The 23,016-nt window shown below is 33.4% G+C and overlaps 2 protein-coding genes across 2 annotated transcripts; one reads left to right on the forward strand and one right to left on the reverse strand.

Annotated features, from left to right (window-relative positions):
• The first annotated feature begins 8,711 nt into the window (after positions 1 to 8,711).
• Positions 8,712 to 11,101, forward strand: LOC118049214 (aluminum-activated malate transporter 2). The gene is made up of 6 exons (XM_035059147.2): positions 8,712 to 9,032; positions 9,155 to 9,295; positions 9,605 to 9,877; positions 9,945 to 10,063; positions 10,205 to 10,348; positions 10,445 to 11,101. The coding sequence occupies exons 1-6, from the start codon at positions 8,759 to 8,761 to the stop codon at positions 10,766 to 10,768; spliced, it is 1,275 nt and encodes a 424-aa protein (XP_034915038.1). The 5' UTR covers positions 8,712 to 8,758; the 3' UTR covers positions 10,769 to 11,101.
• A 2,921-nt stretch (positions 11,102 to 14,022) lies between these two features.
• LOC118049213 (protein trichome birefringence-like 10) lies at positions 14,023 to 19,077 on the reverse strand. The gene is made up of 4 exons (XM_035059146.2): positions 18,187 to 19,077; positions 17,219 to 17,608; positions 15,302 to 15,460; positions 14,023 to 14,954 (listed from the first exon to the last, which is right to left on the reverse strand). Exons 1-4 carry the CDS (start codon positions 18,642 to 18,644, stop codon positions 14,573 to 14,575), a joined length of 1,389 nt encoding a protein of 462 aa, XP_034915037.1. The 5' UTR covers positions 18,645 to 19,077; the 3' UTR covers positions 14,023 to 14,572.
• Between the last annotated feature and the right edge of the window lie 3,939 nt (positions 19,078 to 23,016).

Genomic DNA, 23,016 nt, shown 5'->3' on the forward strand with positions numbered 1-23,016 from the left:
ATTAATTTTCTTTTAATAGTTTTGATAATAATACGTTAGAAATAATTAATAAATATATTAATTTTAAATTTTCCAAATGAAGAATTATCTTAATCATACAATCAAAAATACACTAAATCGATTTTTTTCAGAAATAATTTTTAGACAAAAAACTGCAGCATCGAATTCATGTGCTCTAAAAGAAGCATACAGACGCATATGATTCAGTATTATAATTGGAGATCCAAGGAGAAACTAATTTCCGAGTTAAAGTAAACTTAACCAATTATATATGCTAACGTAAACGTGGAAAAAGAGAGAAGTGTCCTGTTTGACTATAACTCCATGGCAATTTGCATCCCGCAGCTACTCCAAGAACAAGGCGCCAGTCCCTTTGACTTCGGGATCCAGGTAGGCTGGGTTTGGTGGTGTAGCGGTATAAAAGCCACCGCTACCAAACAGACAACTAGACTGGCAGATTCGAACTAAGAGTCTTCATTGAATATGAGAATGAAAATAACCTACCTTTTTAGTTGGGCGTTCGTATTGGTGCGATGCGCATGCATGCTTCTCTTGTTGCTCAGAAAGATTTTCTATGAATTAGCTCCCGGTGGCTATGTTCAGGCTCTTAATTCTTGTTTTTTTTTTTTTTTTTGTCTTGTGTACGTGTATTGTACGCATGCAGTGATCAATGTTCTTCAGAATACCAGACTGCAATGTAGCTAGACTGGCAGCTCCGAACAAAGGGTCTGTCCTTGGAAAATGGGAATAGAAAATAACTTACCCTTTTAGTGTCGCATGCTGGTGTGATGCATATGCTTCTCTTGTTGCTCAAAGAGATTGTTTATGGATTAGCTAGCTCATGGTGTCCATGTCTGTTCTTAGGGCTCTTGATTCTTGTTTTCTTGACTTTTATCTTGTGTACCTCCATTGGAACACTTACTCTTTAGTGGCTTGTTTTTAGACATTTTCTCGGTGATCAATTTGCTGGATTTCCCACGAAACAAATTGGTCATGTTGACGCACTGTACCATGTCGAAGAGGAATGATCTCTCAAATATTACACCGCCATTCTTTTTATTTTTAATCCATAAATATTAAAAATATAGATATTTAAAAAAAAATTATGTCATCTTTTAACTCGGCTAAAAACATGATATTTAGTAATCTACTACTCAGGTCTAATGAGTTTTTATTCAAATAACAAAATATATATATAGATAACAAAAAACACAGAGGTATGTATATATGCGATGTGAACTTTAACATGATTGTAGTGACATTGTAGTTTCGATAATTAAATTATTATATTTTAAATAATTCAGTTTTAATATACTCGAGACAATTTATAAAGATAGAATAAGGCAATAACTAAGAATCCATTACAAAAAAAGATAAACAAGATTTAATTTGATATATATATATATATGGTTGTTGAATCTAGATGTAATTTTATTATTTTAAATTTTAGCAATTATATGTGAGGTGAGTAGGAACTAAAATATTCCTTGCATGGAGTACTTAAGTATTTAATTTTAATTTTGGTGTGAATAATTTGTTTAAGATAAGATAATATGTTTAATAATCACCGATAAAATCATATCAATACGTGTGATTGTTAGAGAATTGAAGGATATTCTTGTTGAGTTAAATATTTAATGTATAGATCATACTTTTTTTATATAGTAACGTATTAATTATCTTATTTTTGATATATATTTCCACTGCTGTGTGTTTAAGATTTTCAAGTTTTAAATGCTAAATTCAACCTTTTATGGCTGCAAGAAAGAGACGGGGAATGTTGGTGTTGAGTTATGCTTTTAGCAATTTAATGACGCAAATAAACTTTTTTATTCATAAAAACATGAACGCCTATAAACATTACTGAGACGGGCAGGACCATTGAAAACTGGACCACCAATACAATGAGGCCCATGGTTTTAGTTCTCCGAGACTTTGACAGCTAAACTATAATTAAATGCCTCAAAAACAAAGTAGAATCACTGAAAACAAGGGGGAAAAAATTATTAGTCAGTTTCATGAATAGCATGTATTAATTGTTTCAATAGATGTCCTTATATCAAACCAATTTTAAAAAATTAAAAAAATTAAATTGAGTGCTGCTATTTGAAGAATTTCCATCGGCCCAGGTCCAATTTACTGAACTCATGTGAAGGCAACTTCACTGCTAGTGCTCCTTTCAAACCATTCGAGGTCGATATTTTGGGCCTCGTTTTCTACAATTCGTTTAGGTAACAATAAGCCTAGGCCCAGAGGGGAAGGGCCACCCTTCAAAAATAAATTGCTCTGAAAAACACACACAACTGGCCCAGCACCAGGGACACCAAGTAGAAACCCAAAGAAGAAGAAGAAGAAAACGAAAGGAGTTCATATGATTTTGCTCTGTCGATTTTTTTATTCTTTCAAATTTCCATAATGGATTTTGTTTTAGTTTTCAATAAAAAGCATCATCACCAGCAATAATGTGATCATGATCTGCTGAAACGAATACAAGATAGTTTCCTTTTCAATACGCACGCTTCTACTTTAGCTTCCCTTCCTAGTCTTGCAAATAAAAAGCACGAGCCTATCGCGCTGTCATGGAGAAAGGGGGCACCAGCATCACTACCTTCAGCAACTAGATTTACATGGTTCAGTGGACTCTTCACTAAAAGATTTGTTCTCTTTCAGCAACTTGGCATCCTTGCCTAAATCGACGACACGTTGAAGACAATTGAAAACGTTTCTTCTTCTGTTGAACACCCTCCCGGGCCTGGGCATCTGCAACTTCACGTGGCCGGGAATTTAAGGAAACTCCTGTCGCTCAACAAGGGTACGGTTGATTTCAAGTGAAAAGAAGTTTCCCACCACCTGTCTGGACCCGGGACTACCTGAGCTAGTGGTGGCGTGGAAAATGGATCTGCGCAAGTCACTTTGATAGTGTTGCCGTTAACAGAGGAAACTCTTGAAAAATTTCTTTTACGGAACCTGTATTTTATCATGAGAAGTCTTGATCGGTTCTTTTACATGTCTCAATTAGGAGGCCATTGAACAGAAAAAGTGGCATGGTTACGGATTGCGATGGAGCTCCACTAAATATACTATGTTATCTGAAATACTTGGAAAGAAATGAAAATAAAATAAATATTAATCCATTACTATATGTATATATTTGGTCCAGGAAGTATTTTTGAGACTATATGCTAAGAGTTATCACGCTAGCTAGTTGATTTTCATTTAGTGATGTTTACAGTCGTAATGCACAAATTGCATGCTCGATATTGAGTTTATTTTACACTATAGATGAAAAGAAAGATTAATTGTCTGGTTCCAGAAGCTCTTGGTGAGCAATTGGACAGCCACTTTGACCAGGACATGTGAAAGTTGAAGCAATAACGGAAATTTACTTGAAAACATCGTCAGTGCAGATACGACCTCGGCCATCAAAGATAAAAGAAAACATATCTGCTTACAAAAATCTAGATAGCCCCTGCAACCATCCCACTTCTTCGAGGGTGATTGAAAACAAAGTGCAAATTATTAAATTTTAAATTTTTTAAGTTAAAAATTATATTTTTATATTATTTTAATATGTTGATATTAAAAATAATTTTTTTAAAATAAAAAAATATATTATTTTTATATATTTTTAAATAAAAAATACTCTGATATTACAATTCAAAAAAAATCCTTAATCATTAACTTGAATCACAAGTTGATGTGATCATGAGCTCATAATTGTCCACTTTCATTTCTTTTAAACATAAATAAATTTGAAAAATATTCAACCTTGTAAAGAAATATATTATCATGTGAGTTCTTAAAAATAATTTTATATTTAGTAAAACTTGTACAATTCCATTAATTTAATTAAAGAGAACGTGTTGTGATGGCATGGTTATTACATTTCTAAAACCGTGTCAAGTTTAAAATAATTTTAGAGCTTTAAAAAAGCCTCGTAACTCAACAAAAATTCTACAGTTCAAATCAATTCACCAGTTGTCAAATAAGGGAGAATTCAATGAACATATCTCATTTTTTTAATAAATACAAGAATATAAAGTAATATAAAAAAAAGAAAGATGTTATATACTCATGGAAAAGTTTAAGTTTTTAAAACGAACCCACCACTATTTTATATTTAATTTAATTAAAGAGAATAAATATAGTAAAATTTAAATATTTAAATATTTTATTATCAAAATTTTAATATCATATTAAATTTAATATAATTTTAGAGTTTTAAAAAAAACTTTGTAACTCAACAAAAATTTTACAATCCAAATCAATTCACAAGTTGTGAAAGACGGGCTTCAAGTAAGGGAGAATTTAATGAACATATCCCATGTTTTGAATAAATACAAGAATATAAGTTAAGTAATATAAAAATAATAAGGTTACAATATACTCATCACATAAATTAAGTTTCTAAATATATAAATTTGTATAACCCGCTACTATTTTATATTTAATTTAATTAAAAAGAATAAATATAGTGAATTTTAAACATTCAAAAATTTTATTATCAAAATTTTAATATCATATTAAATTTAATATAATATTAGAGCTTAAAAAAATTTAATAAATATGTCAGGATTTTCTTTTTGAAGTGCCCAATTCATAAAGAAAATATACAGCCAAAAAAATGGGTTCCCCTTAGGCTAGCTGTGCAAAGCGCCTGATTTCTCCAGCCGCCCATTAATTAGTGCTTACGAGGGTGGCGATCGCTGAGCAGCGACAAAATTTTGAAGTGCTCCGGCATCTGGAACACATCGTTGTCCTTCTTCTTTAACACGATAACGTTGAGGTAGATAGAGCGGCAACACATAAATCTACAGTTGTAGATGCTTATTTGCATGGCTGCCGCCCCATTTAACTCAAGTAATGATATCTTAGGTCACTTGATCATGATTAGGCTAATAAGTTGATAATTAGGCCATGGCACCTACAACTTATTTAACCTTTTCTATTCAGTGAATAACCCCTCTCCTCGATTATATGAGGGGAAAAAAAAAATAACTTGTTAAAATTACAATTAATTTTATAAAAAAAATAAAAAAAAAACCACGATATTTTATTTTATCAAATCTAATATTAAAAATTACAATCATGAAAATAAATAAATTAAATCTATAAAATTAAGATAACTTTATATAAAACAAATTTGAAAAAAAATAAAAAGCTTAATTTCAAAATAATATAATATTAAAAAATAAAATTAAAAAAAAATAACATAAAAAAAAAAAAAGTTGAATTGTATAAAATTAATAACATTGTCGCTTAAAAAAATTGGTCATTTTCCTGACCCCTTCTCCATATATATATATATAAAAAAAAAACTAACCATCCCAGACGAGTGGAAATGGAAAGGTACGATCTTCGTACCCCAAGAAATGGATGCAAAGTTTACAGTATGAAGTGATGGCACCACCGAATGGCCATTGTTGATCTGAGGACCCCGAAGAACACGCACCTACCGGCTACCGTACTTTCATTAGCACATTACGGGCATGTGGGTGAATCAGTGGCTAGATTTCTACTGGGGAGGGAGTGGGAGTTGTCCAATCGGAAGCCAGCGGTGACCGGGACTCGGTAGACTTGAATTGTTGGTCGTGCCGATCATGATGCGCCATAGCTGGGATTTTTTTTAGTAAATTCTAAATCAGTCCTGATAGTTTTGTTAAATAGATTGAGTACAATCTCTTGTTTCAAAAATAATTAATTAGTCCTTGCATTTGTAAATCTATTTATAGCTTGATTTTTTTTTAGTAAGAAAATTATAAATATGAGCACAAAAAATATAACAGTATCTAAGATTTTTGGGACCATAAAAATTATACACGTGTAGATCACAGCAAAATTAGAGATTAAACACCACATACCTTATTATCTACCATTATGATCAATCCTGCTTAAAAAGGACCATGTGTAGTTTTAACTAGTTGTGTAGCCGAGTTACGTCCCGAGGCCATTTCTGTGATAAAAAAAGATATTCAAATAGTGCAAAAAAATTTAAAAAAGAAATTTTTTTTTTCATATAATAGACTATATTGGATCAAATAAATTGATTTTATTTTAATCAAGTGATAAAAAAATAAATAATGACAACAGATGAAACAAATTAAAATAATAATAATAACAACAACTTGGTAAAAAATATTTTTGTAAAATAGAACAAATAATATAGCGCAATTCTTAACCTATTAAATATAGAAGTATGAAATTGGTTAAAAAAAGAATAATAAAAACCCAGCTCAATTCAATCTAAACTAACATAACGAACTTGTAATTCAAGGAATAAGGGACAAGCTAACCCGCTAAACCTGCAATTTAGGTCATAAAATCAAGATAACTCAATAGAAAAAAAAAACATAAGAAATCACAAAGGTGAAAAGAACATAAGTAAAAAACAGATGTCAACCATCGTTAACTTTTCAAACTCATGATCCAGGACCATCGTTAACTTGGAAAAATAATATCAATTACATAAAATAAATAAAAAAAATACAAATTAAAAGAATGATAATTAAAATTGAAATACAAAATAAAATTAATTTTTGATTGAAGGGTAAAATTAAAAAGAAAAATTAATTGAACAAAAAAACAATAAAAAGAACGAGGATCAAAATTAAAATAAAAAATAATTTTTTTTATTTGAACGGTGAAATTGAAAACAAAAAAATAACAACTAAAAAAATAATTAAAAAAATAAGAATCAAATTAAAAAAATAATATATGGCAAATTAGGATTGAATGATGAATTTTTTTAAAAAAAAATACTTCAATATTTTATTTATTTATTATATTTCTTATTTAGTCAAATAACAAATTGTCTTTTAGCTGACACAATAATAACAAAAAAAAAAAACTATTGGTCTTGAGACCAATCTTATTTTTTTTGCTTTCAAAAATATTTAGATTGTTTTATTATGCTTTTTGTCTTTTTATTTTATATATCTGGTTAAATACAAGATCATATTAAACAAAAAAAATTTATTTTAAAATTTGCACAAACTTATTATTATTTTGTACTTCATTGTATTAATTTAGTTAAAGAAAATGAAATTAGTGAGGTCTGAATCATTGCCGCTTGATTATTAACTTTAATAATATCTTTTTTCTTCACTCTTAATTGGTTAAATTAAATTAATTTACCTGTCATCTTCAATTTGATAATAGAAGGGCTCTACTGCGTCCACATCAATACCATATTAATTAGTAATTGTGACACTGACTTCGGTGGTTTGTGCATTCAGAGGAGCTCTCTTCCGACGATAAGAAACAAGATAGAACATGATGTTGTCTTGAATGCAAACCAAAAAAACTTGAAGAGCTACACAGCATCATCACGTCACAGACAATAGAAAGTGGCACATATAAATTTATTAGGATAAATCCTACTGCGATGTGTAAGTGGGTCACTTTCTGGTTTTAGTTTTTACGTTAATGTCTAGAATAATGATAAACATTGTGTTTTAAAATGTTTTTTTATTAAAAAATATATCAAAATAATTTTTTTTAATTTATTTTTAATAACCACACATCAAAATAATTTATAAATATTAAAAAAATAAAAACAAGGTACGTTAAGATATGATTTTATATATTAATTAATTTTAAAGCTTGATGTTTAGGTTTTTTCATTTCTTAGAAGCTAAAAAATTTTTGAAAAAATTAATTTTAAAAGAGACTATTTGGGTGCTAACACTCATGGGCTTCTGGTATGTGCCATATAGCTCTTTAATTTGATGCTTTGCTAGGCAGCACCAACCCTTTTCTTTTCTTGGGTTGGTTCCGAGTCTCTTTTGCCTATTATGATTTTGTTAGCTCTGTTGTTGTTGCTTTTGCTTTTGCTATTGCTGTGACAATTTCAATTCATGTACTCTTTTTCACTAATTTGGCTTACACACACACACGTCTAAGTTTAGCTTGAAATAAAAATATAATTGATCACCAAATTAAATTTTTTGACCTCGACAAGAAAATATAGAAAGAAAGGCATTTAGTCAATAGTCACCAACTTTTAATCAGATTGGCTAGCCAATCAGTAGATAAAAAGACTTTTAACCATGAACATTCCCGACTCTTTTGGGACCTAGAGTTCTGATATTGCTATTACATGTTTTCAAAGTATTAGAACAATAATTAATGATGTTTAATTTATTATATAAAGAGCACTCAAACATACAATATGTTTAAGGAAGGCCTAGAGTTAATAAAAATTTAAAACTGTAAGTATACAAAATAAAAACTCATGGTAAACATGCTTTCAACATAAATATAATAATATAATTATAGCATACAAAATAAAACACATAATCAAACTTACAATTGATATTAGATTAAAATCCTAGCATGAATACTAATAATAAAAATATTTATATATCAAAAGTGTTGCGAAAAGACCATCCTCCACATTAAAGTAACAGAAGGTACACTTGTGTTGTTCAAGGTGTTCCACTAGGATCACTAAGCTCACTAAAACGAACCCTACGTTAAGATAAATGGAGTTTTGCATGTTTCAGTGCATTACTCCATGTAAGTGTGATTTTTTTTTTTTTGTTAATAGTCGAAATATGTAAGTGTGATTTGAAATGTGAAGGCCTGTGTCCACTTTGAAGCTACGCACAAATTACTGTCTTTTCACTTTACATCCCAAGCCATCGATCCTTGCTATTATAAATAGCTGCTCCTCTCCCCACCCTAGCCATTCAACAATCAAGTTAATATTTTTTATCAAGGAGAGAAAAAAAAATAGTAGAGTTATCGCCTCCTAATAATGGGTTCAACTGTAATTCCTATTTCAGATGGAGATCAGGGATTCGCTGATCTCAAAGAGAAAAGGAAATTCCAAGTTTCTCTAAGTCCTATCGTTTCTTTTGTCCAGAAAAATAAGGACAGCATAAAGAAAATTATTCACTGTATCAAAGTTGGAAGTGCTCTGGTTTTGGTTTCTCTTGTCTACTTCGTTGACCCTCTCTGCAAGGAAGTTGGAGACGATAATGCGATGTGGGCTATAATGACTGTTGTTGTCATCTTTGAGTTCCACGCAGGTTGGTCCATGCCATAGATATAGTATATAGTATTAATTTGCTTAAACTTTAATATTTGGTAATTAATGAATGCATGCTACGTGCTCCAAATAAACTTTTATTTCATCACACGTGCATTTCAGGAGCTACGCTTGGCAAGGGATTCTATCGAGGAATTGGGACTGTTTTAGGAGGCGGGTTGGGATGTTTAGCGGCAATTTTAGGGGAACAAGTTGGTGGAATCGGCAACCCTTTTATCGTTGGTGTTTCTCTCTTTATTTTTGGTAACGTTTTCATCATTCCCAGAATTCAATATCAGCAAAAAAAAAAAAAAATTCAAATTCAAATCAGCAATCAATCAAAGAAAGAAGAGAAGAATATTGCGGCGACAATCATTGTTTTTTTTTCTTTAACAATAAAGTTTTTGAGGCCAACACAGTTTCAAGAGTTTTGGTAATATTTTCAAACATTTTAACTGTTTTTATAATTTCCATAATACCGTGTCAAAGGTGAGTATAATATTTATCTTTTATTGCCGAACCAGTCATTTAAATTATTTTGAGACTGATCGCTCAATATTGACCGTGGATCAGGCGGGGCAGCAACATATGCTAGACTGATTCCAAACATTAAGAAGAGATATGACTATGGAGTAATGATATTCATCCTCACATTCAATCTGGTCTCGGTATCCGGTTTACGTGAAGAAAACGTCATGGAAATAGCTCGTGAACGTCTCATGATGATTGTTATGGGCTTCGCTATCTGCATTTGCACAACCTTATTTTTTTTCCCCGCGTGGGCTAGTGATGAGATTCATAATTCTATGGTCTCCAGATTCGAAGACCTTGCAAGCTCCATCGAAGGTTGGCAATTCAACAGATTAATTAAGAATTCAAGCAGATCAGTTTTTATATTTTTACTGTTTTGCAGGATGCGTAGAGGAGTTTTTCAGATTAGCCGGCGACAAGGAAAACCAGTCAGTTCATCCAATTGCTAGTTTCAGGAACTGCATATCAGTGCTAAACTCCAAGGCAAAGGATGAATCCTTGGTATAATTTTCTCACCTCAATTCACTGACTTGTGCTGCCTATTTATCTGCAGGATTGTCCTGAGTAATTTTTTTTCCCCATGTTTCCTGCTATCTCTTTTGCTCAAGCATTCAATAAAAATATGGAGTCTGGTGTTTTTAGGTTAATTTTGCAAAATGGGAACCGTGGCATGGAAAATTTGGGCTGTTCCACCCTTGGGAGAAATACCAAAAAATTGGCGAGGTTCTTAGAGAAGTTGCTGCCATCATACTTTCACTCAAGGGTTCTCTTAATTCTTCCAAAGAGGTAATATATATATATATATACTGACTTTTCTTTCAATTTTTCCATTTAAGTTGCTGAAATCTGTTGACCTAAACCATGGAAATTGTGTTATCATAGCCCCTGCAAGCTTTGAGGGAGTCAATCAAAGAACCTTGTGAGGCAGCCAGCTCATCACTTGCATGGACTCTGAGAGAGCTGGGAGAGAGCATCAAGAAAATGAGACGGTGCCAGTCAGAGCCTTTCATAGTGCCAAGGTTAAAATTAGCAAGACAAGGGCTTAGTCAGGTCATGTCTCCTTTCAAACTAGGAAAACATGATACAGCTGAGGGACTTGCAATAGCATGCTTTGTGTTCTCACTGATGGAGCTGGCAGAGAAGCTGGAAGGTTTAGCCAAGGAGGTGGAAGAGCTTGGAGAACTTGCTGGTTTCAACCCAAGCTAAATTTCCAAGTGATCGATAATATGGCGCGCAACCATTTTCCAAGTCTTTGGCTTGGCCAATATATATATCTATATGCTTAATAAAAGAGGTCTAAAATGCCCCCCCCCCCAAAAAAAAAAAAAAAAAAAAAAGTCTCGTTGACATATAATTTTATTGAGAAAACGGTAGCGATCACTTGATCAGACGATGTTCTCATAAGATCTGGATCCATGTAATAAAATCAGAGTTTTGATATTCATACCCTATTAGATAATTATATCCATGATGTGTAGCTATGCCCTCAAAGCTGATCAAGAAACCAGTTTTATTGAAATTTTAGACGGCCCTTGAAGTGAAAAAGTTTCTTTTTGCGTTTTAAATTATGTTTGGATATATTTTGAAAATGTATTTAGCTTAAAAAATATTAAACTATTTTTTAAGTGTTTTTCTAATAATTTTAATGTGTTAATGTGAAAAAAAAACTATATTTTTTAAGTTGAAAACACTATTAAAAAACACTCTATCATAATATAAACACATTTAGACGTTATTTGGGACTGTGTTTCAAAAAGCGTTTCATAAATATTTAATTTTTTCATAATTTTAGATTATTTTAATATGTTAATGTTAAATTTTAAAAGAAATATATATTTTAATATATTTAAAAAAAACACTTTAAAAAATAATCATTACAATATTTTAAAAAAAAAATAAAAAGAATTGAGCTATTTATAAAAAAAAAAAAAAAAAAAAAAAATGGTACAAAGCTATCTTATTAAGCAAACAGAGATGCATGGGTCCAATGGCGAATCTTCCAGCCCACGATCCACCTCTAAAACCAGAGGCCATGGGAGTTGTACTATAAAGTATAAACTCGGCCGAGAAGCACTTAAAGATTAAGGCAAGACAATTTGGGGCTTAGAAAAAGGTTGTTTTACAACTAGCCGACAGCATCACTAGCTTTGTTTTACTTTATAGTCAAATAGTTGGAACTTGAAAGCCCACTTAAGCCCTGGTGGCAGAGAAACAAACAACCTGCGAACCACAGGAGAGTCAGTGACGCTCATGACCCACCGGAACAAAAGATATACACTTTCCAGATCAGAACTACCCACCGGTGTGCCTGCGTCTTCTTAATGTGAAAAGTCTGAAGTCTTTTTCCTGCTGGGCTTGTCTGTGTAAGAAGTTAAGAAGAGGGTAGCATTCCTAAATGTCAGACAAAGGCCGATGACATGAAATAAAGAACGCCGCCATGGATGGAACAAAGGCGGCCCTTAAAAGGACTCTAATGAATACAGGTGACATCATAATTTTAAAACCCGTTTTGACTCGGCAGGTCGATCCGAAACCGGTCCGACCCAAGACAGATTGAAAAAAAAAAAAAATCCAATATAATCTGATTGACCATGTAGGCTGATCTGACGACCCAGTTGACCTGGTAAAACCCGACTACAAACCAATTAATTTTTATTTTTTTTTATTAAAATAATATCATTTTGATTTTATAAAAAAAAAATTTACCCTGCCAACCTGGTCAAAATCCGAAACTCAAGTCTTGAATCAAGTTGGCCACCGAATCAAATCTTAAAACTAATGGGTGGCATCATCTCTCAACTTCTTTTCTAAAGTCATACCATAGCTAGAAGCCTAAAATCTATATTACCAACATTTATGCACCGACGCACGCGTGCAAGCACATGTCAGCTATTTTTAAAAAATATTTATTATAAAGTATAGTAAAAATATGCTCTTAACCCTATTTAATAATAATAATAAAAACCCTAGAACAAAGTTAAAGCATTTTTTTTTTACTTCAAAGGCAGTTTAGTAAATTCAATATGCATTTAAAACAAAAACAGCAAAATCGCTCTTAGCTGTCATGTCTAATTTTTTTTTTTTACTGGAATGGTAATTTTATATTTTAACTATTCAAAAATTAACAAAAAGAACATATTGCCTCATCAATTAGACAAAATGTTTTTGTCATGGGAGGCAAGATTGTTGCTCCATTATTACAATCTACTTTGTCATTGAATCTAGAGCTACAATAATTAGCATTGTGGATTTCACTCTTCCCTCTTAATATATTTTGTTACTAGTTGTCTGATAAATTTTTAATTTTAAAATAACAAAAAAAATAAAAGTTATAAAAAATTATTTAACATTGTTATTAAATTTACCATAATGAATCAATCTTGAAACCTACTTATCTAAATCCCTTTCTAACTTGGGTTTAAAATTATACCGTGTAGAAGTTGTTCTCACTTAATTTTATCGATTTAGTTAATCAAAAAACAACCTAGCCAACTGATAAAAAAAAAATATGATAAAATTGAGAAAAAAAATAACAAAACTAACATTAAAAAGACCTATTGATGTGACTTTTTACATGTTTTAGATTTAAAATTAAATTACATGAGAATCTCATCTAATCCACTACCGTTAATTTAACTATATGAGAGGAAAAAATTAGACAAAACTGAAAGGAAAAAAAAAAACTGTTCATATGACTACCGCATCATCCATCCTTATCCAAATGTCACCAGTTCAAACTGCACAACATGTCTTAGTGCGGCCTCACTAGTTCAAACAGTTCAAACTGCACATCATGTCTTAGAGCGGCCTCACCAGTTCAAACTGCACAACATGTCTTAGTGCGGCTAAAACAGCCATGTTTGCAACTTGTCAAAGCCGAATAGGGGCTCGTTCGGTGCTCCATGATTGCACAATCAGATATGGGCAATATCCATTTACTGATTAAACAAAATGGCTCTCAACAAGATGAGATTTTTCTCTGTCTACCATATAGGTACCACATAGAGCGAGTCCATTCTTATCCCCTTCGATGTTCTCATTCTTGTTTTGGTTGACGAAGGTTTTTCTTCTCCACTCCCCTCTATTTTTTTATTATTCTTATTTTGGCAGATCAGTTTTTCTTGTTCGTTCTTGAACCTGTTCATCCAATTTTGGATTCTTAAGAGTGGAAAGCATCAATTATGCCTGTTTGTGCGTGAATGTTTCCGCGTTTTATTTGACAATTATACAACCATGATTGACCAGGAAGTGGCAGTGGCACCCACTTCTGTTAAATCAAGGGAGCATGCAGTGGAGGAATGTACGCTAATGGATTTGGACAGGGCATTGTCCTCGTTAATGATCAAAGCCCAACTTTAGCCTCAATCTCTGTTTGGCCAGCCAAATCCTTAATGCATAACTGCCTTGCTTAAGTTGAGAGTTTTTCCATGCCTGTGTCAAGAAACCGAAAGAATTTCGAGGGCACAATAGGGAAATAAAAGCCCCCAAAACTAGCATAGCATATATACTTCAAGAATTTTCATGCCCTGAATTCTTTTTCATTCTTTAAGAATTACCATGGCTGAAAGTCCTCTGCTTCCGAGGGTGTGTAGACTGAACTAAGGATTTCTTATACTGTAAAATTTCCAGCATTTGCTCTGCATATACAATTTACAAGCGGCGTGATCAGGATTTTTTCTATTTTTGTTCTGTCCAAGGAATACAGCTTGTATAACAAAAAGAAAAGCGTGCCTTTGTGTATATCTCTTCTCAACTATCAACGTTGCCTTCTTATCACGATGCCTGTGAACTGTCCCCGATCATTCAGAAAACAAAATTCACTGAAAAATGGTATAGCTTAAATTTTGCCAAGGATTGCTGAAGGCAACTGATGATTAAATGGATGGTCTAGAAGCAAAGCACCGCATCCAACTCAGCAAATGATGATTTTGCCGATATGTTTGAGGAAACTGCAACCTTTGATTTATGAACTGCCGTTCTTTAATCATGTTGGTCCAAACAGATTACTTCTTAAGCGGTCACAGAAGGAGCTTGAGAAGATTCTGTTAAATCTTGTGCATGAACCAACTCCTGCTTCAAAAGAAGTGTATAAAGAAGCTCATTCCAGGAATCAGGTACACCAGGCAGGCACCAATGGCTGCAGTCTTGACGGTGTAGGGAGGCTGGACCACTACCCGGTCCAAGATAGTATAAGGATGCATGGCCATCCTTCCTCCGGGCTGACATGCTTGTCACATTCAACAAATGCAAGTTCATCACTTGTGATTCATTTGAGTGTTTTGATAACACATCAAAGAATAGTTTGAAACGGTAATCTGGTGAAACCAGCACCGAGCCTAGGTCAGGAAGCTTTTCCAGATGGCAGCTACCACCAGTCTTCCAGTCGCCACCCCTGTTACATCAGCCAATTTATTAGATAAACACGCACAAACAATTTCATTTGCAAGCATGCAAAGGAATTGCAATTTTGGAGCAAAGGAATCATCTCAAGTAACTCATGAATTGAAAAGTGTTAGTTCACATTATAGCATGGAAAGAGTTCAGGTTTTCCAGAGGAAGTTATTCTGTTCTAAAACTTGAGACTAAGAATCAAAAGAGTACATATAGACAAATAAGCATTCAGGAAAGATCTGGCAGTTGAAATATTCGAGAAAGAGTAACTTTTGGATATATTTTGAAATGTTCATGATAAAAAAAGAGTACCCGTGCAGAAATTTTAAAAAATAAACAGAGAGAAACCTGAAATGTACAGGAGCATAGGTTCGAAAGAAGACTCGAGTCTTGCTCATATTTACTTCAGTGTGCAGCCAATCAATCAAAGTTTCGATTGATCTTCCATATGCAGTTTCAACACTCATCTCCATCCTTACTTTCTCCCCTTCTTGGAAGTAACAACCCCTAATAAATAACATAAATTCAATGATCAAATATCATTTCAACATTATAGCATGAACTGATTTCTGTCCTTGCCTTTTCCTACATGAAGTACAGCATAAAATGACAACTGACAAAAGCATGCAAACAGAATTTTCATGTTCCCTTTCTTAAATCTAGGGTAAAAAATAAAGCAAAATCACCTGATGGTGTTACTATGAGGGAATAATGCAATGAAATGCAGGTCAACTTGGTGGTAGCAGCAACAAGAAGATTGTGGTTTCATTGCAAGGAAATGGTTCTTGTGGGTGATTGTATGCACTGTAGTGAAAGTAAGATAAAAATGTTCTCGCATTTTTCCTGTTTTGTCCATAAATCAAGCCCAGTCATTGGTCTGAATGTCATGCTCAAATCGAAGGCTAAAGCACATCCTAACCCACTGATATAGCAATGCGGACAGGATACACCTTTGGACTTTGGCTTAAGAGTGGTAAGAGGATTCATTGGGACACCTCCCCGCCCTCACACACTCTAGGGACATCTCATAGGTCATCATGCTTAACAAATTGAGAATAATCTTCCAATGTGGTCTAATCACCCATGTTCAAGCATGCTATATGGACCAATTGTATCGAATTCATATTTAGCATTTATTTTATCCCAACTTATGCGCTCAACCTTCATAATATTCCATTTACATCTACAATGCCACATGCCATCTCAGATGCAACTGAACAAACACCAAAGAATTTCCTCCAATATGTTGGTACTTCAAGCTCAATAGGGAGATGCATGTCCCAGCAGACCCTGAAGTAAATCCATGGCATGGAAAAGATATATAATCTCATCATTGATAAATTTTACCATATCCATGGCTAACTGAAACACATCCTCATCTCGTCAGCAAATAAAATGCATATATGTTTCTGGCTCTAGCCCTCAGATCGAAACAATGTGAAGAAACAACCTGTATGTAACTTTCTCCTTCTAAACTTGTCACCATGGGGCCTAAATTTCTATAATTTGCTGATGCATTGGCCACATTAAACATGCTCTCCTCTCCAAGTTGAACTGTGCATGTGCCCATGTTGCTGAACTGAGAAATAACACATCTACACGTATAAGCTGACCAGCAATGGTAAAAGGCTATATGATAATTTATTTGCGCTCATGGGGTCTTATCCTAGCTCTATAGTGCCAAAAGTCAAAAAATCAAAGTGCGCGCACTTGCACACACATGCACACATTCAAAAGAACCAGGTCATCAGGTTGGAGTGATCTGATATCCTTACCCTCTAACCCTCAGATTGAGACTATTGTGTACCTTCCTTCATCTAAACTTGTCACCTTGAGGCCTGAATTTCAATAATTGAGCAGATGCATTGCCATCTTAGACACGCTTTCCAACTTAAACCACGTTATAATAAAGTTTTTTTTTCCACTATAACCCCAAGTTGCTGAACCGTGAAAAAATTGCATCTGCAGGTAAAAGCATTCGAGCTACTGTAAAAGGCTATATAAAATTTATCTTCAAGCTCATATGATATATCCTAGTCCTATAGTGCAAAGTACAAAATCAGATAGGATGTCTTTACCCTCCAATAGTCTTATTTATGCATATATGCAGACCGGTTAGGATAAAAAGCTAGGAATAGATATTATGCTCCAATCTAGTATTCTCCAGATTCAAAGATGCCAAAAGTTGACGATAGCTACATGCACACTACACAACGACACAAGAACCAGCTCTTGGGGACACCTAATTGCATAGGTTGTACTTACCCTCTTATGGTCTTCTCATGATTCCACCAATGGCCAGAGTTAAGGACTAGAACATCTGCATCTTTCCACTTGGGGGAAGTCCAGTCCAATGTATCCACTCTTAAAGTCAACTTCACCTCTTTCGGAGCTCCAGCAGGGGGGCGGCCCTGTACCACTAGAAATGGAGCCCTGTAATATTCAAGGGTGCAATTATAGTCCTTGAACATGAACGCCAGAAACCCTCTGTGCTTTGTAATTGGGTTCCCATTCACCTCATATATAGAAGAATTGTCAGGAACAGCAGTGGCAAGCATACAGAGGAGGGACTCCCACTGGTTCCTTCCAACTGAGTCTCCAACAAATACAAGCCTCCGGTTCCTCAGCTTTTCCAACATCAACCTTGCATCGAATCTGTCTCAAGGAAAAGAAGGGGGCCCCATATAAGCTTTTCTCAGAGCAATTGTAATTGTCATTCCAAGAAAAGAGATTGCTAGTACCAGGAAATATTTAAACAATAAATTTTCTCACAAAAAGTAGGTACTTGGCTAGTGTTTAAAAGAAACACGTTCACGAAGTTCTGGAGCCAAACACAACTTCCACTTTTTCTGTGAAACTATGTTAGAGTTTGTTATCAAGCAAGTGTGGTGTCTAACTCCTAAAAAGGGGATAAAAACTAATTTGATATGGACAAAGGTAGTTAACTACAAGACACTAAACAGAAAGGAATTTGTATGCTGATTTCGAGGAGATGTGCCATGATATCATTCTTACAAACATCATTAATTAACGCTTCAATTGGAAGACGCCAAAGATTATGAAAAAACGCTTTCTACCCAACCTAATATGCAACTATTTTAATTTAGCAACCTTTTCTCATCTGTAAGCAACCCAACACAGCACAAAAATAATTCCACAATTTATCAGTAATTAACTCAAAGTTTAAAAAACCAATTAAACAGATCAAAAAGAAAACGAAAGGAAACGAATACCTGGGCAAGTTGCAATATTTGGGTTGCCAACGCCACTTGGTGTAGAAGCTATCAGGCCTCCCATTCTCTAAACACCTAAAACCAGCGTCTATAAAGGAACAATCTTGACTCTGATACAGAGGATAATTATCATCCCAAACCCAGTTCCCGTCAAAAATATCGCACCAATCACCACCCTTATCAAGAAATCCTAGCCGTCCACTGTCTCCGCCAGTTAATTCTGATGAAGAAGTTACAACAAGTCCAGACCAGGAGATACCATGGTGGCGAAGGCCACGAGTCACACTCCTGTAATCCAAGTAAAAGAAGCAACAAATGAGGAGTACGGTGACTAAAAAGAAGCCAAGAATGCAAAGAGAAGGCTCAAGAGGGTTCAATCTCTTGAGCTTCTTGAAGAAATCCAAGTGGGTCATTGTGTCTCGAGGAGTAGCAGAAGATGTGGTGGTGTTGCTGGGCATTGTTTTTGAAAAAAAAAAAAAAGATTCACATGGGGTTATGGAGTATATTGCTAATTGCTAATGTATGGTTTTCAAAGATAGTACAAAAGGTGTATTCTTTAAAGGCGGTGGGGTAGCATCATCAGCAAATATAAAGAAGCATTAATGGAAAAAACGGCTTTCATTAGGGTCTAGCTCTCCTAGTCTGGTTAAGGAAAGAGAGAAAATGAAATCACCTATGCCATGATAATTGTTACGAGACGAATGAATATACGAATCTAAAACGATATTCACAACGTGAAAGAGGAAAGGATAGAGAGGTATTTTGGCAGAAACTATATGGTCGATGAACACGAGGATGAGAACACACAGAGTAACTTGTCAAGCATTCAAAAAGTTTCTGCTTTCTTTATTTATTAAGGGGAAGACCCCATGAAAGAAGAGGTTAGAACTTGATGTGGACGGAGAGGCCAGTAGCCAGTAGCCAGTAGCCAGTGAAATCATGGAAGAAGTTTATCCTCTCTCCCGCTTAATAACAAAATTTGACCCCACCAAGCAGGTAAGAAATTATTTCGTGATATTCTTTCCGTAATTCTTTTTTTTTTTTTTTTTATCTTTGGTATGAGTAGTGATTTTTTAGACACACAATTATACCGAAGAGAAGTTCATTATTACCATCAAATATCATTGCAAGTATTCTTTTGAAAGTATTGTTGGATATATATGAAAGGCATAAATTAAATATTTTTGAATCTCGAGGAACATCCATTAACCTTGATAGTTTCATGCACTTGCTAAAGAAATCCTTTCATATGTATCCACTTAAATTGGATTCACCGTGCAAGTCCTAAAACTATTATTTCATGTGTGTTTGGTGTTCTAATACATTATATTTTTTATTTTGAAATATATTAAAAACATTTTTAAAACATATTAATGTAATATTTTTTATAAGAAAAGATAAGGGTAGAAGAAGGTGAAGGGGGGCTAGTCGTGACTTGTGAAGAGCGTCGATAAGATAAGAGCGTAGGGGTGGGGGTGGAGTACGGCTTGTTCGTTATTAGGGGCCGTCTGATCGTGATCGTGATCGTGATCGTGATCGAAGAAGGTGGCTAATGACAAGAATATTGCCGTGTGGGGCGGATATTTTTAAGTGACAAATCTACCCTTTTTCCCTTTCAGTCAGATTGCTAATTTGCAGGGACGCGTTTGGATTTTTATATTGGACTGGTTGTGAATTTAAATGAGTTGATGAATGGGTTGTGTGGCGGAATTCGGATCCTTGTGCGTCTCGCGCTCAGAGAGTCCCGCGTATGTGCACGCACAGCAGACATTTTTTTGACTTTTATAACTTGAATTGTCCCTACTGGGTTGAATAAGAGCATGGACTGATTCGTGCTGGAAAAAATAAAAATAAAATTTAGTTAATTAGTTTAAAAATTTAGATTGATCCAATAATTTCATCACATTAGATCTGACATAGATTATTATCCCGTTGATTTAAAAATAATATTATTATTTTAATTTTTTTTAAATATATTTTTAGAATTAATCTAGATTAATCCTCCATTCCGTAATCCAGACATTAATCTGAATTAAGTTTAAAACTATGACAGCACATCCTTGCAAAGGATAGCAAAACATTAAGACTCCATGGCAATTTGGATTTTAAAGCTACGATTGCTAAAGATTTTAATGGGAATCTTAGTACTTTTGCAAAACCTTGTTTAACTATGAAAGATCCTTTCCTTTCCTTTTCTTTTCTTTCTTCGAATTTGACTGAGTTTTAATGGGAATATATATTCAACATCTTCGAATACAAAATTAAGGTATTTAGTAAATACTAACAAATTCTTGTCTTGAAAAGTAAATAAAATGTAAAAAAAATTCATCATCGACCCACGAGTATGCATAGCGTTTTTCATGAAATTATTGATTACTGAAATAGTTTGAAATTTTTTTATGAATACATTATGCATGCTGCATGTTATGGTATGGTTAAAATCAAATTTAATCGTGTTGGCTCTAAATAATACCAAAGGCTTGAACCATGGCCAGTAGTAGGAGACTGGTTTGAGTGCCCGCGCTTCATTGCAAGATCGAATTATTTTTTTGTATCCAAAATAATATCCAAGTGTCAAAATAAGATAATTTTTTTAAAGAAAAAAACTTGGTTGGGATGAATCTGTAACCATGATAATAAAATTTGAATAAACTTGAGATATTTTATTAAACTCATCACTTAAATATTGAGATTGGAATAATCCAATAACAAAAAAATATACAACAATAATAAACCAAGCTACAAACAAAGATATGTGTTGTGTCAATTAAAAAAAAAAACGATGATACTTTTAATAACATAACATAATATTATTTTTATATGTTAAAAAATACTGTAAGAACCGCTTGAAGGGCATGAGCGCCCTCATGTGCCTCCAGGTGCCCTGCACAAGCACCGGCCTTTTTTATTTATCCAAATACAACATTACCCATTAGCAGATTTTACAATTATATATATACAAAAACAGAAATACATAATATATGCCAAAAAGACCGACCCTAATGAGAAGATTAATCCCGGAAGAAAATGACCCAAATTTCCTATTAGCATTGCCAAATGTGCTGCAAGGCACCAAATTAATGGATGTGATAGGCACATTATCAACGCATTCACCAGACGAGGAGTGCACAGGGGACCGGCAGCAGCCATCAATATGGACAGGCGACGCTGAAATTATTTATCCACATACAAAATTACCCAGGAACAGATTTTGTAACTATAAAAATAATAAAAAAAAACATTGTGAAAAATAAAAAAATCCCCCTCGCTAAAACAATTAGTAACAGTACAAATATATATAATATTCATCTATCTTTTATACCTTGAGTGTGTGTGTATGTATATAAAAAAACTCACTTCAGATGTAAATTGTAATCACGCACCAATAACTTCTTTCATATATTTCCGGACAAAAATGTCTCTGAGACCACAAAACAAAATTCCAAATATAAAATGATATACAAACTTTAAAAAACTTTGCAAAACATGAAAGATCAAATTATAGACAGAAATTCAAAAGAAAAGGAAAATTAAAAACCATAGAAAATTAAAAAAAACTAAAATAAAAATAGAAATAACCCGTAAGAGGATGTAAAATAAACTTTGGTAACTAATAACGAACTTGAAAACCCATGCCCTTCGAACTTTTTTTGTTTCCACGGACATAACTCTATCCATGGGGTTCATGACATGGTTTTTATTTTTTTCATATTTTACAATTCATTAAATTTTTAGAGTTTTCAATGTTTTTTAAAAATATAATAATAATTTCTTTTAAAAATATTTTTCACTTAAAAATATATTAAAATAATAAATTTTATTTTTCAAATTTATTTTTTGTATTATTATATCAGAACAATAAAATATATATAAAAAAAATAATTAAAAATTAAAATTTTTTTTAACACAAAACGAACATAACAGAGAAATTTGCAACGAATCAAATACATGATCTTGCAGAAACCAATTTTCTAACATGGTCTGATTCTAATATTTAATTTTTTGTTCGATGGGACTAACAGCAAAGGATTTTAGCATCATGGTTTGTGTCATCAGCATCCTAATCCTCAGCCTACAAGGACGGCATTGCTGGCCAGCAGAGACTCGAGATGGCAATAACAACACAGAATTGATTAAAACCACTCTTTCCGAGGATCTTACTTCTCCACTGCCGACCATATCAAGACGTCGAACTTTTGGGATTCGAATTCAATTTCAATCATGCCTCTTACTGGCTCGGGTCAACAAAATAAATATTGACGTCTGAGAAATAACATGCTGATTCGAGATTATTTTCCTAGCATAATTTAATCAGATACGACGTGCATTAAAAAAAACACATATAAATAAACCCTCCACCCCATGATTCAGCTGCCATGTGTAGGAACATTACGAGGGCTTACACGTGCTGCTTGGTACGTGGTGTTCCTGTACGGCCGGTGTTTCCTCAGACTTCCCATCCAACGTTTCTGCCGGGCCGACCTAACTTATATTATCTTATATTAGTACTCACGCTAATCCTTGTATTATATTATCTCGAGTGTATAAAATAAAGTCCAACAAAAAGCTAGCCGTGCCATCGATTGGGACTCTTTCTCGTGCTTCGACTTCATATCCACTATCCAGCAAATTTAGGTCCACAAATTATAACAATTGACTCTTTTTATTGAAATTGTTACTCCAAAAGCAGCTTCATGATGGTATTCTTTATTTTGTTTTCTCTATTAATAATACTTTTGGTGGCAATTTTTTTGAGTTTCAATATTAATTTCATCCTTTTAGTCTGATCAGAGTTAAAACATGCCTTTATAAATTACAATTTACAATATA

The sequence above is a fragment of the Populus alba genome, chromosome 2 (assembly GCF_005239225.2).
Source record: "Populus alba chromosome 2, ASM523922v2, whole genome shotgun sequence".
NCBI classification, from domain to species: Eukaryota; Viridiplantae; Streptophyta; class Magnoliopsida; order Malpighiales; family Salicaceae; genus Populus; species Populus alba.

Excerpts from the sequence above, each read along its gene's own strand:
- LOC118049214 (XM_035059147.2), top strand. The coding sequence starts at position 8,759 with ATGGGTTCAACTGTAATTCCTATTTCAGATGGAGATCAGGGATTCGCT. Across the intron at positions 9,033-9,154 it reads CATCTTTGAGTTCCACGCAG|GAGCTACGCTTGGCAAGGGA; the intron begins GTTGGTCCATGC and ends CGTGCATTTCAG. Across the intron at positions 9,296-9,604 it reads TGTTTCTCTCTTTATTTTTG|GCGGGGCAGCAACATATGCT; the intron begins GTAACGTTTTCA and ends ACCGTGGATCAG.
- LOC118049213 (XM_035059146.2), bottom strand. The coding sequence starts at position 18,644 with ATGCCCAGCAACACCACCACATCTTCTGCTACTCCTCGAGACACAATG. Across the intron at positions 15,461-17,218 it reads CATGAGAAGACCATAAGAGG|GGGTTGTTACTTCCAAGAAG; the intron begins GTAAGTACAACC and ends GTTATTTATTAG. Across the intron at positions 14,955-15,301 it reads TATGCTCCTGTACATTTCAG|GGGTGGCGACTGGAAGACTG; the intron begins GTTTCTCTCTGT and ends CTGATGTAACAG.